Here is a 19,258-nt window from a genome sequence, read left to right on the forward strand (position 1 = left end):
ATCATTTTCACTTGCTTGCTCTTCATTCTCAGTGAATATTTAAGCATTTTTTTATGTGGAGGTGCTACATCATGAGTATTCAAGGGATTCCAACTTCCAAGGAATTGAAAACACAGTAATTAGGAAATGCATGTTAAATCATAGGAGACCTGAAAAAATTCAGTCAAAGAGAGCATTCAGTTCTCATCTCAGTGCCAAAGCCACCAGGTTATAGAGTACTCTGACGAAGAAAGTTTTCCCAAAAGCTCCCACTGAAACAGCCTCATTTAATACAAAGAATTCAGGCAGTTCTTGCAAGAGTGCTCCCTTTGCCTCATAGTTACCATGCACATTCTGGAGTAGTGACAGCTTAATTACATGAAATAAAACAGTAGTAAAGAAAGACTGAGAATGCTTCCCAAAACACTAGGGCAGTGCTCTGTCATGGGAGGCAGAGGATGTGGATTCAGAACCCCAAGGGCACAGAATAAAGAGCGACCCTGATCCCCTGTGCTCAGGAATGAAGCTGTGATGCTGTTCAAGTCCTGTGCAACATCATATATTGGGTGATGTGAGTTCTTTCAATATCTTATTTCAGCAAATGCAACACAAATATTTTTGGATGTAACTTTTTTCTCTTCCTAGTTAACTATGCCAAAAAGTGAATTATCTGTCCCAGTCCTGAAAGATCTCACATCCAAGGAGCCAAGCTTCTGTATTTTCTACTTAAAAGAAAGTTAATTGAAAGGTTGTATAAGGTCACATATGGCAGATCTGAGCTCACAACATTAATAAACAGAATCAGCTCTCTCGCATCTGTAGTGTCCCTGAGAAACGATTAAATCCAAGGACCTCTGTAGCTTGTCTGTAATCAGTACTTAAAATTTGAGACTGCGATCTACTTTCAGAACCAAGAAGAAAAATCAGAAATCTTAATGCCCCCCATTTTGTTAATCTCTTACAAGTCATCATGAGAAGTCTTTTTTCAGGGGATGTCTCAAGAAGATAAATATAGATTACTTGAATATTTAATTTCAAATTGTAGAGGTCAGTGCAACAGAGCTGAAGTTTTGCAATTTGAATCTATTGAACATTTAGGTGGGGAAAAATATTTTCGAGTTGCTCCTAGAACTGGAAATTATGCAAACCAAATAACAAATAAACATCCATCTACACCTCCCAGCTCAAATGAAACAGGATTAAAAGCACTGAATCTGAGCAAATACCAGCAGGTTTTAATTGCTGCCCACTTAAACTCATGTGTAGACTTCCCAGTTATTTACGCTGAATTGTTATATCTTCATCTTTTTACATAAGAAACTAAGACAAATGCATTTTTCAGGACTGCATATCTATAATTACATTTCCAGTAGGAGCTTATAAATTAATAAATAAAACAATTAATTGTATTAAAAGTAACTTACAAGACATTTTCTTAATGAGTATATGCAGTTGATACATTTCTGTTACATTATTAAACATGGAAGCTATCCTCAAGTAACTTTATAGCATATAGGATCATGTTTGTTATATGTTAAGCTCTTCCAAAATTACACATAAGTGCTTATGAACCAAATGCACAATTAAAATTGCATTAGAATTTCTCCCTTGGATAATTATCTAGAGCTTCAAAAGAAGACATATAATACCTTCTTCCCATTATATAATGCAGTGCAACAGTTATTGGTGTAATAATGTCAAATTTTAATAACTTAATCATAACAGTATAGTCCATGTTTAAAGGTTTATAGATAAGCAAATATATTTATGTGCACTACTTTACAACTTCAAAATATTAAGCAGTTTACTGCTGTATATGGAGCCTGTACGCACACATTCATGTACGTGTGTATGAGTCCAAAGACATCTGCTCCACAACACACCTCTGATGCAGGAGACAGAAGTTTAAAAAAAAAAAAAAAATCAGTGAAAATCCCCTTAAGAAGAGGTTTAGAGTCCCAGATCACCCTGGTATGTGAGACTCTCAATTTTGTCACAGTTGTTTTGGCCAGCCTAAAGACAACACTTAGAAATTAATTATCTTGAATTAATTTCTGCACAGAAGATTAAAAGATATCTCATTCCTAGAAGAAAAAGTAAAAAAACCCACAGCTTTTATCAAATTTGAAAGTATTATGATGACAGATCTCATCTCAGTACTCTTTACATCTAGCTCCTCAGAACCCTCAGCTCTTGTATCAGACCGTATTTTTTCCCCAAAACCAGCAAGCAAGGCTTTACACAGGCAAACACCCTGCCCTAATGGTGCAGCACAGACATCTGTCCTACTCACACAAAAGCAGAAATGGAAGGTGGCAATCTATAGAGTTGTCACCGGAGAAAGCAGGAAGAGCAAGATGCATAAGGCAGTGCAAAAGAACAGAGCAGCTCAGCAAGCCATGAATTTGGGAAATGCTTTCTCGGTATCTCAGAAACACCCAAAAAGCTGCAGGTGTTTGCAATCCCTCCTAATTTGCACACTCTTTGTTCCTGCTTCTAGCACCGGCACTGCAAGGTCCCCATCGCAGTAAGGCATCCACCTAACAGCCCAAACTTTTCCAGATAGCCATATTTGATGTCTTTCAGCAGAGCATGATTTGCCAGGAAGGGATTCAGTCACAAGCTTTCAAAAGCGTGCTCACAGAGGAGGCTCAAATGTTACACAACACTACACCTACGTCCATTTACCTGTGTGTCGTGGAATGATACCTGGAGTTCGTAGTTCTTCAACATCCATGAATGCTTGTATAAATGTTTCAAGGCTAAATGGACAGCAGGCAACACGCCTGCTGTTAGGTTTCTCTGATCAATCAGGCAGCTGGCAGGTGAAAGCCCGAGGAGAGAGAGGCGAGTGCGATCCAGTTCCTCAGAGCACCTGATTATTAGTAACACAAACAGCACTAGTGTGTCTAATTTCCAGTTCCAGAAAACCATCTTTCTTGGTGTTTTTCTCTTTTTTCCTTCCCTTCCCCTGCAGCCCACATCCCTGAAGAACAGGCCTTAGATTCCCTGGTTGCCCGACATTTTGCACCTTTCCTTTGCTTCAGTCAGCTGTGTCCCTCTAAGAAAGGAGCTAATTGTTATTAAAGGATAAAGACCTCTCTACGACTGGCTTTTCCAATTTGGACAGTAATCCAGCTCACAGCAGTGCTGTGAATCAATACTTCACAAGAATAATCTCTAGGCAAATTGCTCTGCCAAGTCTAATTTTAAACGTGTCATTTTAAATATTTCTGTAGCAGAAATATTCATCCATAGGTGACAAATCAATAAACAAACTAGTATGATTCCTTTGAAAGTAGATATTCTAGGGATTGATTGAAGTGGTTGCATACTGAAGTCGTATTTGCAGCAATCTGTAGACCCTTGGGTTGGAAGATTGCTTCAGTTTGTTTTATCTTGCACATAGCACATTTCAATTGGCTTCATACAGACCAAACAAGGAATATGCAGTCTTGAGTACTGATAATATTTTATATACTTCCAATGCAAAAGCTGCATCAGCTGTATATCCTCTGCCTGATTCTGCTCTTCTCGGAAACCCCAGGCTTCCCTTAAAATCGATGCTAGCTGTAAGCATATACAGAATTCAGGCCTGTTCCTCCCATGTACAGTCACATAGCTTTTGACAGGCATTTCACATATAGTTGTAGCTAGCTAAGTAATTTCATCACACTACTTGCAGTTTTCCAAGTAATATGCCAGGCTACAGAACAGAATGAATGCTGTGCATGCAGAAATGCAGAGAAAATAGTGATACTGGAGAAAATCTTCTTTACTGCAGGATAATCAAAACTCACCAGGGTGAGCAGGGAATATATACAGGACCACCACACTAGAGAAGAACCTACACCTCTGTTTCCCAGCCAACCTCACCCCTCAGGCAAGCACCATCCTCCCTGCTCCCCTCACAGCAACAGTGCCACTCTGCTCTCGTGTAAGCAACCACCTGTGGCGTATTGAAATTGCTTCTTTCCCACAGCCACCTGGGTGATCCCTTCCCCTCATTCAAGCAGCCAGCTATCCCCATGACAGAAAACCCCCAACACCTACTGGGATGCTGTCATAGGCAAAGGAGGGAAATGCAAGAGCTAAGCCCAGAAACAAGGAGAGGAAGAATATCTGGCCCAGGAAATGCTTGTTTGTCCAAGAAAAAAAAGGCTCTGATTTTCAGCACAGTGTCATTATACATGCAGCTAAATAGCAAATTGTTTTGCCATCTTGTGGAAATTCAAGATTTCAAAAGAAATGCCCTGAGCCAAGCTGGGATGGAAACCCAAAACCTCAGAGGTTTTCATGACTCAATAATCCAAAAAGAAAACAAATGGAAGAGCTCATAGGCAGAAGTTTAATTTGGTATAAATCAAATTTGAAATTATATGTTCAGAGCTTGGCAATTTATTTTGTGAATAGTTGACATTTCAAAACAAAGTATTAGATTGCTGCAGAAAGTAAAGGTGGTTTTTTAATTTTAATTTTCAAAACACAGTGTTACAGGTCAATAAATTATTCTGAAACTGACATGCAGCCAAAAAGCTTCTACAGAAAATCTCCAAATAAAGTCTAATTATAAACGTTCTAATTACAAACTATATATTGCATGACATGAGGGCATGGAAGTAAATAGATAAATAAAAGTAAAAAGATCAACATAATATTGAATAAAGGAGCAATAACTGTCTGCCTTGAGCCAGCAAATAGCCCCAAGCAGGAGATACGCTCAATTTATTAATAACTGTCCACAGTGACTCTTATGCCAACTCACTTGTGCAACTGGGTGGACAAGAAAAGAGCCCAATCAATTATTATTCCTTTCCATGCATTCTTGTACACAGACATGAGGTGAAATAAAAAAACTGATGCATAACTCTTTCTTTTCTTCATCACCGTTGCCTATAGTAAGAAAGCAGCAAGGCTGTACAGAGCCCTTTCTGTAGGAAAGGAGATACTGTTTTTTCTTCCTGTTCAAGGCTGTACAAGGCTATGCCCAAATCACAGGCAGCAGGGTCACAATTTATTATGGGATTTCCCTAGTGTGAGAAATTTAGCACATCAGCTGGGCACAACACTAAGTAAGAAGCACACTCTGGTAGCAGAGTCCAGCACAGCAACAGTTTAACACAATGTCTTAATAGGTACTTTCTGCTGCTTAGTCTTACGACTCTATAATGTGATTACTGAAAACATATTTTTTAAACATTTTTTAAACTCAGAATAAAATTATTCTCGGAGTAGAGGGCCAGTATAGGCCAAGATGTCACTGAAATCCCATTTAATACCTTTCTTAGAGGCTTAAACAGGATTTTGTTGGTGAATAGTCCTTGAACCAGCCTTCTTTATCAGCTTTATTCCAGCACTGACTACACCAAGGGAGAAGAGGGGAGGAAGTGGGAGGTGTTCATGCTGCCAAACCTCAGCAGCTACAGTGCTCTGAACTGCTCTTCTTCCTATACCTAAATCTCTTCACCAACTAAGTGGGAACATGGAGCTCCATGAGTCATAGCTTTGGCTCATATTTAGGTAACAAAAGAATGTGGTTCAAATATCCAGTATCCTGCGTTCAGAAAACAAATATGCCATCACACCTCATTCAACCCCCATTGCCCAGCCAATGGCTTTAAATTCATGAGAGACCAAAGGTGTATCAGAGGCTATGAAACAATTTTCAGCACCATATGGATGGACATACATTTTAAGAGTGGACATTTTAGGGAGCATCACTTCATTCTATAGATACATGACTGGCTTCAACCTAGACCAGTCTTTTTTTCTCCTTGTGCTACTTTTAGGTCTCCTCGGCATTGCTGCATGCAACCCAAGTCTGACAAAAGAACCAACAAAGTCATGTAGTAGTGCAGCCTCATGTTACTGGCTTCCTTAAAATCTGTTTCCCAACAGAAAAACTAATCTAACCAGATAATTGTTTGTTACATAGTATTTTTATTCGTAATTAATCCTGCAATACTTGTGTCAAAACATGCCCATATGTTTTCATTTTGATGAAAAACCTGGACATGGTTGCCATGCACATGACTGATCATACAGGTATAATTCTGAGGTTTAGAATAACATCTCCCAAGGCTTAATACCTACAAAAGCACACTGTTCTGCCCCTGTCACACATGTGAAGAGAATCTTTCAACTGACTTTAGTCAACACCCTCAGAATTTACTACCAAAACAAAACAACTGTAAAATCCTGATATGATAAATCAACTAACTTCGACTTACATTCATTTCTCAAATGTGAAGCTGAATTTCCACAATTATTTGAAATAGTACTAATTTTGAAACTTGATTTCAGTGTCAGAAAATGAAGCCCATTTCATTTTAAACCCTGCCTTCTCCACTGTTTTGGGAGGCTTTACCAAAGGTAAATAATTGCTCTTTAGCACAAGTAAGGATCACTACAGCTTTTGCAAGAGATAGCTGAAAGCCTTAGGACAGAGCTGGTGACCAGATAAGTAATGGTGACCACAGTAATTTTCAGAGAGGGAAACTGCAGGAGGAAACTGTGCTCCCTCATAGGAGCACAGTCCCTAAGAACTTAAAAAAGAAAAAACCCCAAGCACCTGGCATAAATTTACTGCCTATAGCAAATACTTCTCAAAGGCAATAGGAGAAATCTTTCCTGCGTTGTTCTCCTTACCACATTATCCTCTGCCTTTATAGCATTTTAAATTGAGTTCTCAATCCCCTGATCAGTATTTCTGAACTATAAATCACTTAAAGAGTTATTAGTTCATGTAAAAGGTTGACTATAGACTGTATTAACTGTGTTATAGGCTGGCTATATATTTAAGCTATGTGTCACCTCACGCCACCCACACAAAACCCCCTCCCCCTTGAATAACACCCATTAACATTTATAAAATGTTCCAATCCCAGCCTCGAATGTTAGTTTTTTCAAAGTAGGTTATCATTCACCATTCTTTTCCCGTGTGTCTCTGTTCTTGCTACTTAATAGCTCAGTGTAATTGGAGTACAGAGCACTCACACATCCTAAGAAACCTTGGTAATGCATTGTAAACCATTATGATTTATTTTGGATGGCAACTCCTGTTCTTACATCAAGACCAAGCCTCTACCTATGCCAAAAGCAGCTTCAATATTGAGACACTATGAACTGCTTTAACATGTCCCAGCTTTTTAAGTAGCCTGCTGTTCAGCTAAAATTATTTACTTCCCACAGCTATCTACTTCCAACTGCCCTACCAAGACTGACCAGATTTGCTTGTAGCTAGTGAGATGCACCCAGAGAAGGCAAATGAAAATTTATTTTTGCCACAAATCCTAGTGTCTCACTCCTCATATATAGCCTGAAAATCTCATCTCTGCTTCCTTTCCCTCTTCCCTGGCATTGCAGCACAAAGATCAAATTAATTTCCTCTGTTCTGAACCGGAGGCTTGGAGAAAAGAGATAAAATTACTAGTATATACAGCATCAGTGAGATTATTCCTGAAGTAATAGATCAAATTTTAGTGGCAGCACTTTGAGAGTGAAGATGACAAACTGTAAAAGATTCAGAAGAAAGCCACAGGAATGCATAAAAAGCTGGGGGGGTGGGGGTGGGGGGAAGAACCTCAGTCTATCTAGTGTATTGTTCAGAGGCTGCTTAATCTGTAATTTGCTCTATAATGGAAGAAAAAATTATTTCTAATAATACAAAACTTTTGAACTCATTGGTCAAGGAAAACACACCTTCTACCCTTCAGTAAACTATTCCCTTTAAATGAAATAACCTTTATTAGATCAGTTAAAAAGAGCTGTTTGCTGCTGTAACTGCACTAAGGGCTTCTGTTAACACTAAGATAACACCTCCTGTTACCCACCAGTGACATAACTGTGCCAGCAGTATAGACCTGCCTTGAGTAACAAGGCCCTAGGGACATAGTACTCCCACCATGTCACTCCTTTTGTTTACATCGTACAAGCTGTTATTTTTGCCAAGGTCAAACATACCGCTTCCAAATATGTGTTAATCGCAAAAATGACTCTTTGTAAATTACTGGCTTTTAAAATACCTGTACCTTGCATATTTGTCAACTACATCTTTAAAATGCAATAATGTAATTCTAAAGGATATTTAATGCTGATAATACTGACACCAATCCTGAAAGGAACTGTATCCCAAAGGTTGAACAAAATCAGCATTTTATTCCACCAGGCAATTTGAAACTTTAAAGCAAGTAACTATGAATGCCTTTGTTCTTAATTAAAAGTGGCAATTCTAGGTCTCCTCACAGAAGCACGTTGCATTTTCATAGGTGGGCTGGCTTTCTAAACTGCTGGGCATCCAGCAATTCCCACTGATGTTGACAGAAAATACAAATCACTTGGTGCTTTTGGAAAGTAAATCTTCTGTTCAGGGGCTTAACTTGAAACTCTTTGGTTTTTTTTAAAAAAAAACCAAAAAAACCCACCACAATCTGGAGCTGATACGATTAGCATTCTTTACAGCAAGAAATGAGGAGTGGAGGGGAGATGTGGAATACAAAATTTTTTCTATCACTGTCTCTACATAGTTGTAGCTACTGCTATTTAATTTCTTTTACTACATTGCATAAAGTCTTCCTGCCACTAGCACATCCCTCCAGATTAGATTCTCAGCAATGTGGAATTTAGTCCTGTTTACCATTTTTAGAAAGGGAGAAAGTTGAAGGGAAAAAAAGAGAAAGTTTGCTCTCCATCTCAGTCAACCTCCTGTAAATTATTAATACTTAGAGCTCTCCAAATTCACAGGGGAGAGAGGAAAGCAAAATTCAAGATGCTTTTACAGAACTTTATATGAAAGACTCCACAGAAACGCAGAGTTTAATATTTTTATACTATATGTGTATACTAAAATATCTATATATGATGCTGTTAAGATACTCAAGAGTGCATGTCTGATAATCAAAATGCTTGAAAAACGTTACGTGTTGTATTTTGTACCACACAAAGTGTTAATCTGTCAAAAACTGTCACTTCATATAGAGCAAAAATTGTAAAGAAAGACATGTATTCTTTGCTAGAAAAACATTAAATTCCCTGTGAAAGCAGGAGTAGTAAACAGTGGAAAGGAAGTTAATTAACATCCAAAAAGGGGCCTCTTACTACTTCTCCCTGGACATTTTAGACATAAAATGGTTACTGAGACACCTATTGTGTGTATGAATCTTTACATAATTCTGTAGTTTAGTGAAGCTGCAGCAGAAGCTGAGGTCTGCCATAGGTAAATGGTAAATTAATATACATAACTACTCTAAGGAAACAAAAGATTGAACAAATAAATTCTTTTAAAGATATATAGTAGTGATTCTTTAATAAAAACCCCTGAGATTCTGGAAATAATCAGGCAGACAGGGTGCAATCCTCTAACGGGGATTGTGGCAAAATGGTCTTACAAAAAAGTTGGATGTAGAGAGGAAAATGAGGTTCAGCCAAGAATTCAAAAAATGTTCTGCAGAACCAGCTACTCAGTGAAGGAGCACACGAATCCGACATACCCAGCTTGCCAAGAAACCAGCTAACAAAGTTTTCACGTATGGTCTGTCACAAACAGAAAGGAAGAAGACTTCCGACTCCAGCGGGATCTAATGTGTCAGAGCTCTTCATACAAGGCTGGATCCCCTGGATAGCTGTAAAAAAGTCAGAAAGCCGTGGTTACACTGCACAGCCCGCCTTGACAGTGATCGCCCAGCTCTGTAGCCAGGAAGGGATTGCAGGGAGAGTGGCATCAGAAGTTACTGGGTCAGCAGAGTTTAAGCTGAAAATAGCAATGGACTTTTAAAGGGATTTCAGGAAAATCAGAGAGAAAAGTTTTCCAGGGAGAAGGATTTGAGGGGATCCTGAAGACAAGATTGGAGGGATCTTTCTAAAGTACATATTCTAGTTCACAGTGGAGCAGGCAGAAATCCCCCAGTGAAATATATCCTATGCTGTAAGAGCTGGATAATCCTGATGGTCCTCTGATCTTAGAACTTGTTAATTATTTAAGAGAAGTGCCATGGCCACAGTAGGAAATCTAAGTCCTATCCCTCATACTTGTGATGTTCACTTTAAAGCAATTAGTCCATTATCTGGGCCTTCATCTCTCAGAAGCCTCAGTAACAATTTGGACAGCCCTGCTGAATTAGCCCTTATATTCTTTGTTCTTTGTGACTATTGTTTTCAGAGAAGGTGGATATTTGCCTTTAATTTTCTAGCTTTCATTTTCACATTTGAGAATACTTATTTGGAAAATACTATGGACAAAATTGTCAGAACTAAAGGCCGATGATAATGAAAAGCTAATGGCACAGAAATTGGACATCAATCACTGACTTGGCAATGAGATTACATGGTTATGCTATCACAATGAAAAAAACCTAAAAAGATAAAAGTGTTTCCCAGTCAGTATGTCCCATTTCTACTCAGCAGGCAGTATCAAGCGGCCCCCATATCCAGCAGATCTTACCCACAGCAAAATCCTCTGCAAATAGAGGAACCCCTGTCTAGCAAAGAAGACATCCCACAAATATCAGTAGCATAGCGAGGGAAGACACAGCATGACGGAAAATATATTCCAGCTATTCTTGGGGGCACTACCTTCTTTAAGTCATAGCAATGCTGTGTCTAAACCAGTTTGCTTCAGGAGTCAGGGTACTGGTCCACTAATGCTGGAGCCTGGGGACCACGAAAGTACTGCAAATCTCATTTCTAGCTCAGCTGGACCCACAAATCAGAGAACAGAGCATCTGGCTCCTGAAAAGCTTCAGGCTCTGTCACTGATATAGTTCCAGGATTCCTAGTGCAAAAATAAATTTAAAAAAATGTGATGTATGTGCACTGTACCCTCTCAGTCTGGAATCCCACAGTCTGAAACAGAGATCCTGGGATATATGGGGCTGCTGCGTATCAACACACATCTCCACAGGACTGAGTCACACCCATGCTGACTGGCCTCTCTGCTAGTCCCATCTGCTCCAGAAATTATTTGAGCTAAAATGGATCACAAAAGGTTTTCCTCCGTTAACTTCCACCACTTGATTCCCTGAGCCAGATCTCCGTATGCAACGGTTCAGCCCTTCCTACAGAAAAGCATCTCCTTTCCTGCAATAGCAATGGCTGCCTCCACTTGAGTTTCATGAAAGAGCTGTTTGGTTCACAGCTTCTGCAGTTTGCTCAAATGCATTGTTCTTCCACCATATGGCATGAAAATATCCATAAAGCAGTGAAATTGAAAGCAGAGAACAAAGCTTGAGACACACATGCATCATCATGCTCAGATCACTAGTGTCAGATGGTGTTTTGTAGCCTTGACATGCAATGCTATTTATGTTGTCACTCCAAATAGTTATCTGCATTTAATTAAAACAATATAAATATTACACTGACAACTTTTTGTGTGAATGCCATTATTAAATCTCTCTCTTCTAGCTCCTTCCTCTCCCTTCTCCTATCACATTTTCTTCATAGTTATCACCAGGATATTACACCCCATCTTTTCCACAAACTTGAGTAATTCACTCTGGTTGATAACAATATCAGAAGATAGGGCCTTCCCCCTCTTTCTTCTAATGTAAATGGAAACTCCTTCCTGGATTTATTCAAAAAATAATTTATCCTTGCTGACAGAGCGTGTTTGGCATTTGAATCCAAAGATTCCATAACAGTGTGTTTTGCAGTATGCATAGGATAAGTTATACATGAAATTGCAAGACATATGCCAGAAAATGATACATTGGCTTTAATCTCTTTTCAGAGATATTTAGAGGATATACTTTCTGCAGGTCTGGGATCCGCACCCAGAGGAGTGGGTGCCATGAATACATGATTTCTCTCCTCTCCCCACCCACATCTTAGCATCAGTGGAGAAGCCAGCATAGAATTAACATAAACACTTAACTTTAAGATTATTCCCTCCAAGTTTACAAAACTCTAAAGCAAAAAGAGGTTATGTCGCAAAATGGAGCCATATTACGCGAAAGTCAAAGGGGACACCGACTATTTAAAGAAATATGTCCCTTCCAAGCAGAACGTCACCAGCAGAGTAGACAGTGATCGTCACGCACACACGCAGCATACTGCATTTTAATGCTACACTCTTTGCATATATCAGACAGCACAAGTACTTGGTAATATTTAAAGGTAAGAAATTACTCAAATACTTCACCGTATGCCAGACACAAGTTCATCTGACGATACAAGACCAAATGTCTGACGGTTCAGTCTGTTGTAAACTGGACCCTCTTTTAGACCCTGACACCTCCTGTGTATTCAGCTGACTGCTACTCTCAGATGACCATGACACCACCTTAGCTGTCCCATTTTAAGCACTACTTTAAAAATGAAAAAAAGGCTGCTGACAATGTAATTAATACTCAGAGGATTCACAGGCACTTCAGGGCTCACCCCCAGAGTCCCGACTTGGCTTTGGTACACCATACTTCTCCACACAAATCCAGCTACTGTCCGAGTGACTTGAATCTATGCCTCCTAAGGCAAAGGGCCTAACCAATACATCGTGTGCACTTTCTTCTGGAGGGGTGCCCTTGCTCAATTCTGTTAGGGCAGAGTTTGTCAGGTGGAAACTGGTAGCTGTTTGTCCCTCTCTAAGGACCATCAGGTGCTATTGAACACTGAGCTCTACACTCCTCGACAGACACCTTACTTTGCACCACTGACACAAACCTGCTCTCCTGTTTCCAGAATATGTTCCCCATCCTTAGTAAAATATGACTCTTCACTCCCACTTGCAGGAACAAGATATGAGTCAACTTTGTTGGCAGTATTCATGACTGGACTTTACGGAAAAGGCATCTTTATTTGGAGGCTAAGGGTCTTTTTAAAGTTAGAATAGCTGGTAGTAACGGCCCAGACTGGTGCATGACCTGTACAGCTTTCTTAAACTTCGAGGGAGGAGGGTTTTACTGAAAGTACAGATAATTTTTTAGTAAAAGAAGAAAATAAAGAGAAGATCTACTTATAGTATATAGACTATATATACTTATAGTTATAGACCATAACTTCTTGTCAGATAAATTAGGCAAGGCACTTTCCACTTAATTACAGAATAGAAGTCAAATATGTATTAAATGTCAGTAAGTTCACATTTTCCTTCAGAGTTGGTGGAACCCTGTGCATTTTCCAGAGCTCATCCTTCTATGCCAACCTGTTATTTAAAGGTATTAGAGCGTATTATTACACAAAGATGAGATTATATCAGGATTACTACAAATTATTTGTAGTAGTTAGAGAAAATGAAATAATCTCATCCCTACAGTATGAATATTCTTCCCTCTTTGTGATAATATACCTCACTTACATCTGGAAGATATTTTCTCAGCTTGCCAAGATTCACTTTGATCTTCAGAAACAAGTGACAGAATTCTAACTTGCATACACAGTCCTCTTGACTATATGTGTTTAGATTCAGAATAAATTCAGCCTTTCTGTGCACCACTTGCAGCACTACTCCAACAAGAAATCACAAAATATATTCCATATTGGAGGAAAGATGTCCAGATGCAGAAGGGCAGATATCCAGCTTCCATTAAAGTCCTTGTCTTCTTCCACTATGCCTCTTCCTCTATCTTCTTCTGGTCAGTTTTTGCCTGATACAAATTAAACACTATTGAAACTGATAATATTGTCTACTAGAATGTTTAATTCATTTATTTTAGGGTTATTCTGCTTTCTTTTCCTGTAACAGATGTGTGTCAGGGTGCTTGAGCAGAAATCATCTTTCCTGATTTACATGAAGTTGTGAACTACTTCTAGTGTACGTAGAGTTTTTTATTTCATTATTTTGCAAAACATTTATTTGCATTTTTGACCAACTAAAGCACAATCACAGGGATGGGAAAAAGGAGAAATATTATATCACAGTTATTGATCCAAAGCCATAAACTATCAAGCACCCTTAACTTCTAGGACCTGGTCCAAGGGCTGTTGGAATCAGTGAATTACTGCCATTAATTTCAATGGGTTTTGGATGAGACTCTTTACAGATGATCACTTTATAAATTCTCTCATTTCTAAAATAACGTAATTACGAAATTTTGCCTAAGAGTCTCATCTAGAGTTTGCTCCCGCTCTCATTGAAATGAACAGCACAAATTAAAGTCACTAACTTAGATCAGAGTTCTGCAAATGCCTACACCTGAGCTTTGTTTTATTAACTGAGCCTCCACAGGAATGCCCAAACAGATAAAGACATGGCCATGGGGTAGCAAGACAGAGTTCACTGAAGTGGATCAGGATCGCACTCCAAATACATTTAACGATCAAAAGTAAAGACAGAAGCCTCTCCATTTTTATATACTTGCTGTAACCTGTGGTCATATTTTGTAACCAAGACGTAATTCACATGATCACCACTGGTTGAGACATAGACTAAGAATTGTACCTAAGTGCCTAATTCAGTTTAAATGCCTTGAAAAACATCCGGGCTGCTGTTCATGTGCTCAAAGGTTAGTGAGTTCAAGTGCTGACAAACAACAGTTGAACTTAGAAGGCACACTGCAGTTCTTCAGATGGTTGGTCAGAAAGTAAAGGCATTATAACACTTTGCTGTACAAAGCAGAAATATCAAGCAAACAAAATATTCAGTTCAATCCTGACAGAAAACTACCTGAATGCATAATAAAAAAAATCCAATTTGTTTTTTTTCATTATTGTTTTTCAGGAGCTTTTTGTTAAAGCATTATGCAAAATTGCAATACAAACATCAGATTGCAACAATGGGAGATTTTGGAAAGACACGAGGGAGAACATACAAGTTTCTGAATCACTGCCATACATTTCCTAAGCATTATAAATATACTACAATTATTTCTCAAGCTATTAAAAAATCCCACGTGTTCCTCCACATTCTCTTTTCAAGAGCCGACAATGTCAGAAGCACCACCTGCGAAGCCCGGAGAGGGAGAACTAGTCCCTGGTCTGTGATTATGTAATGATAAAGATACAGGCCCTTCAGGCATATCTATTTATTGGCAACCTCAGAAAACAGGCTGAGGACCAAGTGGGCATGACAAGCCATCTACCCTCCTGCTTACCGTAAGTGCACTGAAGGAATAAGGTAATGTCTGAACCGAGTGAAAAAGTGTGCACTGCCATTATGTATTTAATGGCTATTCCAGCCATTAGTCTATTCCGTTTTGGTGCGGTCAATCTAGCGCTGTTCATGAACACTAAGTTATTTACTTGTCACTATTAAGCATGCAATAATGATCCAACCGTAGTCCAAATACATACATTCCCCTGACTTAGCATTCCATAATCATCCATTTATTAATTGCTTAAAAGCATTCAAAGCTACACAGCAAGCTGGCAACATGACCCTGATTCTTTATGTCCCTAGAGTACAAAACAGTAAGAATGCAATTTTTAAGAAACTGATACCCGTTCCAGAACAAACAGAGCGGTTTTTTTCTTGAATATTTTAATGCTAACTACCTAGTCCAGAACCCAAAATCTGGATTAAGAACTTCAAAATATTTTGTCTGCAATCAAGCACAGCACCTTATTGATTATGAAGAAGGAAGATCCTGCCTCTAGGCTTTACTTCCTATGCATGTGTTATTTTTGTGTAACAGTTCTATCCAAGGGAAGGATTTAAATAGAATAATGTAACGAAAACAGGATTAGGAGAACTGTGATTTTTTCTAACACGTACTTCACTTTGTGAAACAGGTAATGCCATTCAGAGAACCCCCCCTAATTATTTTCATTACGATTGCAGAGTTCCCTGAGATGCACTCTTTTTTAAGGAAACAAATAGCTACTCTAGGCTGATCTTGCCTGTATTCCCTTTCAATATCTCAGTCTTGTTCACACAACGCAACACGGTGGCAGCACGCTCTCTCCTAAATGACGTCTTCGGCAATATTGCCCTCCATGCATTTCTGCTCAGAGATATCTGAAAAAATACTATGACAAATGTATGTCAATAAAAAGCAGCCACACTAGGAGAGGCTTCTGTAGGAATTTTGGGGATGAAGACACTATCACGAAGCAGTACAGCTTCCCGGAGCAAGCTGAGATGCTCTCAGGATCCTGAGAGTCGAAGGGGAGAAGACAAGGGCTCCCTTAAATTACAGCCAGGAAGATTTTCAGTAGTCGCCCGCTTTACCGGGGGTTGTCTTGGCAAGGAGCCCCCGACGCCAGCATTACCCAAGAAACGACTGCCATCTTCAGGAAAGCCTCGATACTGGCTCAGCGAGTGCCCTCCGCAAACACACCGGTTACTGAAGTTGTGACCAAAACCAAATGCAGTTGTTGGTGGCTGGTGGTGGGAACCAACTTAACAAAGCCCTCGCCTCGCTCCCTGCCTCTCGCTCGCTCTACCAGGTAAAGGAAAGCTGTTTACCAGCGCAGCTCCGCGCAGGACCCCCGCGCCCAGCCCAGCGCCCTCCGGCCCGCCCCGGGCAGCGGTCCGGAGCGGGCCACCTGGCAGGGATCCCGCCGCGGTGCCGGCCGCTGCCCGCGGGGCTGCAAATTTAACTCTTTACGGGGAGCGTCTCCGCGCCCCGCCGTCCGCCCGCCGCGCACCCCCGGGGCGGGCGCCCAGGCGCTCCCGCCGCGCCAGCCGGCGGAGAGGAAGGGAGGGAGGGAGACCCGGAGAAGCCCTGCGAGACCCTCCCCGCCTCCTCCTCGAGCTGCGGGTGCGACCGCTGCCCTTCGCGTCCCGGCGCCGCGTGGGATAAATCGGGACGGCAGCGTGCGCCCGTTGGCGGAGAGGGGGAGTGAAGTGGCCGGCGTGCATCTGTTGCTGAACGGGTAGCGGCTGGGAGAGGGATGCAGCCGCAGGTTCGGAGCGCCGGCGAGAGGCAGCCTTCCTCCCACCCGTGTACGTGCGTGCCAAGGGCACCCCCGCCACCCGGGCACCCGCCCGGGCCCACCCCCGCGCCGCAAGCGGCCCCCGCCGCGCCGGGCAAGCCGCGGGCCCCCGGGGGCGAGCGGCCGGGCGAGCCCCCGGCTGCCGGGGGGGAGCCGCTCCGGATATGCGGGGCGAGCAGGGTACGGCCCCGCTAGCTCCACTTCCTCCCGGTCCCTCCGCATCTGCCGGCGGCTGGCGGGGCCGGGCGGGCAGGGCGGGCGAGGAGGCGCCGCGCACGGCCCCGCCGGCAGCCGCAGCCCCGGCCCGGGCGTCCGCGCTGCCCTTGCGCCCCGGCACCCGCAGCGCCCCGGGACTGGGCGGCGGCGCCTCCCCCCGCGCCGGTCCCTACCTCCGTGTCGTAGAGCCGCAGGTCCAGGAAATAGGGGTTGAGCAGGGACTCGTTGCGGATCTGATCCATGGCCAGCTGCACGGCGGGCAGCACCCCCCGGCCGATCTTGCTCTTCTGGTCCTCCTCGGACTGGCTGAGCGGCATCAAGCCCATGATGGAAATCGGCGTGGTGGCGTTGGGGGGCAGCCCGGCCGCCCCCCGGGAGCTGCCCCGCGGCCAGCCCCAGCCCGGCGGCGCCCAGCCCAGGCACAGGAGCAGCAGTAGCATGGCAGTGTTGGAGGTGGCAGCGGCCGGTCTCCGCGGAGAGGGATGCATGCTGCTGGATGGGGGGGAGGAGGAGGACTTGGGGGGGGGGGAGGGGGGGGGAAGGGGGGGGGGGGGGCGGCGGACAGAGCGGCGGAAGGGAGCCGAGCCCCTCTCAGTCCGGGCGCATCCCCCGGCGGCAGAAGCCAAGGCGGGAGGAAAAGAGCCGCCTCTCAGCTTCCCCGGGAGCCTCGGGGTCTCCTCTCTTTTCCCCCCCTCCCCTCCCCTGGCAATAATCCTTCTGGCAATGGCGCCTACTCCTTCCCAGGTCTGCCAGCTGCAACCACCAGGAGCAATAAATAAATAAATAACCCCCACCACCACCACGCACACACAGACACGCTGCCCACCACCCTCCTCCGCTCTCCCCGGCGGCAGAGCAAGGGAGCGGGACCTGCCTCTGCCTCCCCGGCTGCTCTCCCCCCTCTCCGCTCAGGGAGGGACAGCACCTCTCAGGCGCGGAGGGGGGGCCCGAGCAGCCCTCATTGAACACCTCCCTCCCTCACCCCCCCTCCTCCTCCTCCAAAAGAAGGGAAAAAAAAAAAAAAAAAAAAAGGATGCTCCGGCAGAAAAAACGCTGAAGAGGAACAACCCCCCCCCCCCGAAGAGCCGGGGAGGCGGAGGAGGGGAGCGGTGCCGAGCCGGGGCGGGGGTGCTAGTGCCGCATTCCGCGGGAGCCGGGGCAGCGCAGCGGGCGCCCCGCGGGCCGGGCAGCCGCCGCCGCGGGGGGGAGGTGCCGCCGCCCGCGCCCGCGTCCTTCGGGTCGGGCAGAGCCGCCGCGCAGGATGCGCGGCCCGAGGCCGGGGGCAGAGCGCAGCGAGCGGCGGCGGGGCCGGGGCGGGCCGGGCCGAGCTTCCCTCACGGCATCAGCGCGCAGTGCCCCTGGGTCGGGCACCTCGCCCCGGCGCCGGGCTCCACGCGAGCGCAGGTGGCCGCCTGCCCGCGGGGTAGGGGGGGCTGTGGGGGGTGTTTCTGCGGCCGCTGCCCACCGGCGGGCAGGGGGAGGCCGGCGACTGCCGCGGTCGCCCACGGGCCCGCCCGCCCCGGCCCGCGCGCGGAGGCGCAGCCGCCCCACGCGCGGCCCGGCAGAAGCGCGCGCGCGGGCCCGCTCCCAGGCGCTGCCCCGCGCGGGCACGCCGCGGGCTCCGCGCGCGCCCTCCCCGGCGCGGCCTCTCCCCCGCGCGCGCGCGCGGGTACGCAAACGCGCGCGCGGCGTCTCCGCCAGCCCCCCCCCCAACCCCCGTCCCCAACCCCCGTCCCCCGCGCGCGCGCAGAGGCGCGCGCCCGGCCCGCGCCGTGGCAGCGCTGCGGCAGGCGCAGCCCGCGCGTTCCGCAGGAGCGGGGCTCGGGATTCCGGGACCCGTTTCCTGTCCCCCCGCGACCCGCAGCCCGGCTCCACGCGCGGCTGCACGAAACCGCGGCCGCGGAGGGACTCCGGCCTCCCCGCGGGGGGTGGCGCAGCTCTGCCGGGCGCCTGGGGCAGGCGGAGGAGCCCTCTCCGCGCCAGTTCTCCCGGCCGGTTACCTCCGCACCCCGCTCACCCGCCGAGGCTTTCTGCCCCGCTCCCGGCGTGTCCCCCCACCCCGGGGAACACGTTCACACCTCCCACCCGCGACCGTGGTTTGCGAAGTCCCCCCGCGCCGCGCTGCGCTCATTTGCAGCCTACTGAGAAGACCCGGGAGGCGGCGCAGGTCGCGGTGCGTTTTAAGGCAGGTGGGTCCCAGGCAGGAGGCGAAATGCAAAGCTTTGCTTAACCCTGCCCTACGCACCTCACTTTTGAT

General features: G+C 44.8%; 1 protein-coding gene across 4 annotated transcripts in view; it reads right to left on the reverse strand.

Annotated features, from left to right (window-relative positions):
* Positions 1-17,489, reverse strand: part of GABBR2 (gamma-aminobutyric acid type B receptor subunit 2) — a 483,193-nt gene extending 465,704 nt beyond the window's left edge. Inside the window, exon 1 of one of the 4 annotated variants that reach the window (XM_074899378.1) lies at positions 17,175-17,489. In XM_074899378.1, coding sequence (XP_074755479.1) covers positions 17,175-17,489 — 315 coding nt within the window. Of the gene's footprint in view, positions 1-2,667; positions 3,016-17,174 lie in introns of those variants that run through there. The other 3 variants (XM_074899381.1, XM_074899379.1, XM_074899380.1) reach the window with 3 other exon arrangements.
* Between the last annotated feature and the right edge of the window lie 1,769 nt (positions 17,490-19,258).

The sequence above is a fragment of the Athene noctua genome, chromosome 2, assembly GCF_965140245.1.
Source record: "Athene noctua chromosome 2, bAthNoc1.hap1.1, whole genome shotgun sequence".
Classification (NCBI taxonomy): Eukaryota; Metazoa; Chordata; class Aves; order Strigiformes; family Strigidae; genus Athene; species Athene noctua.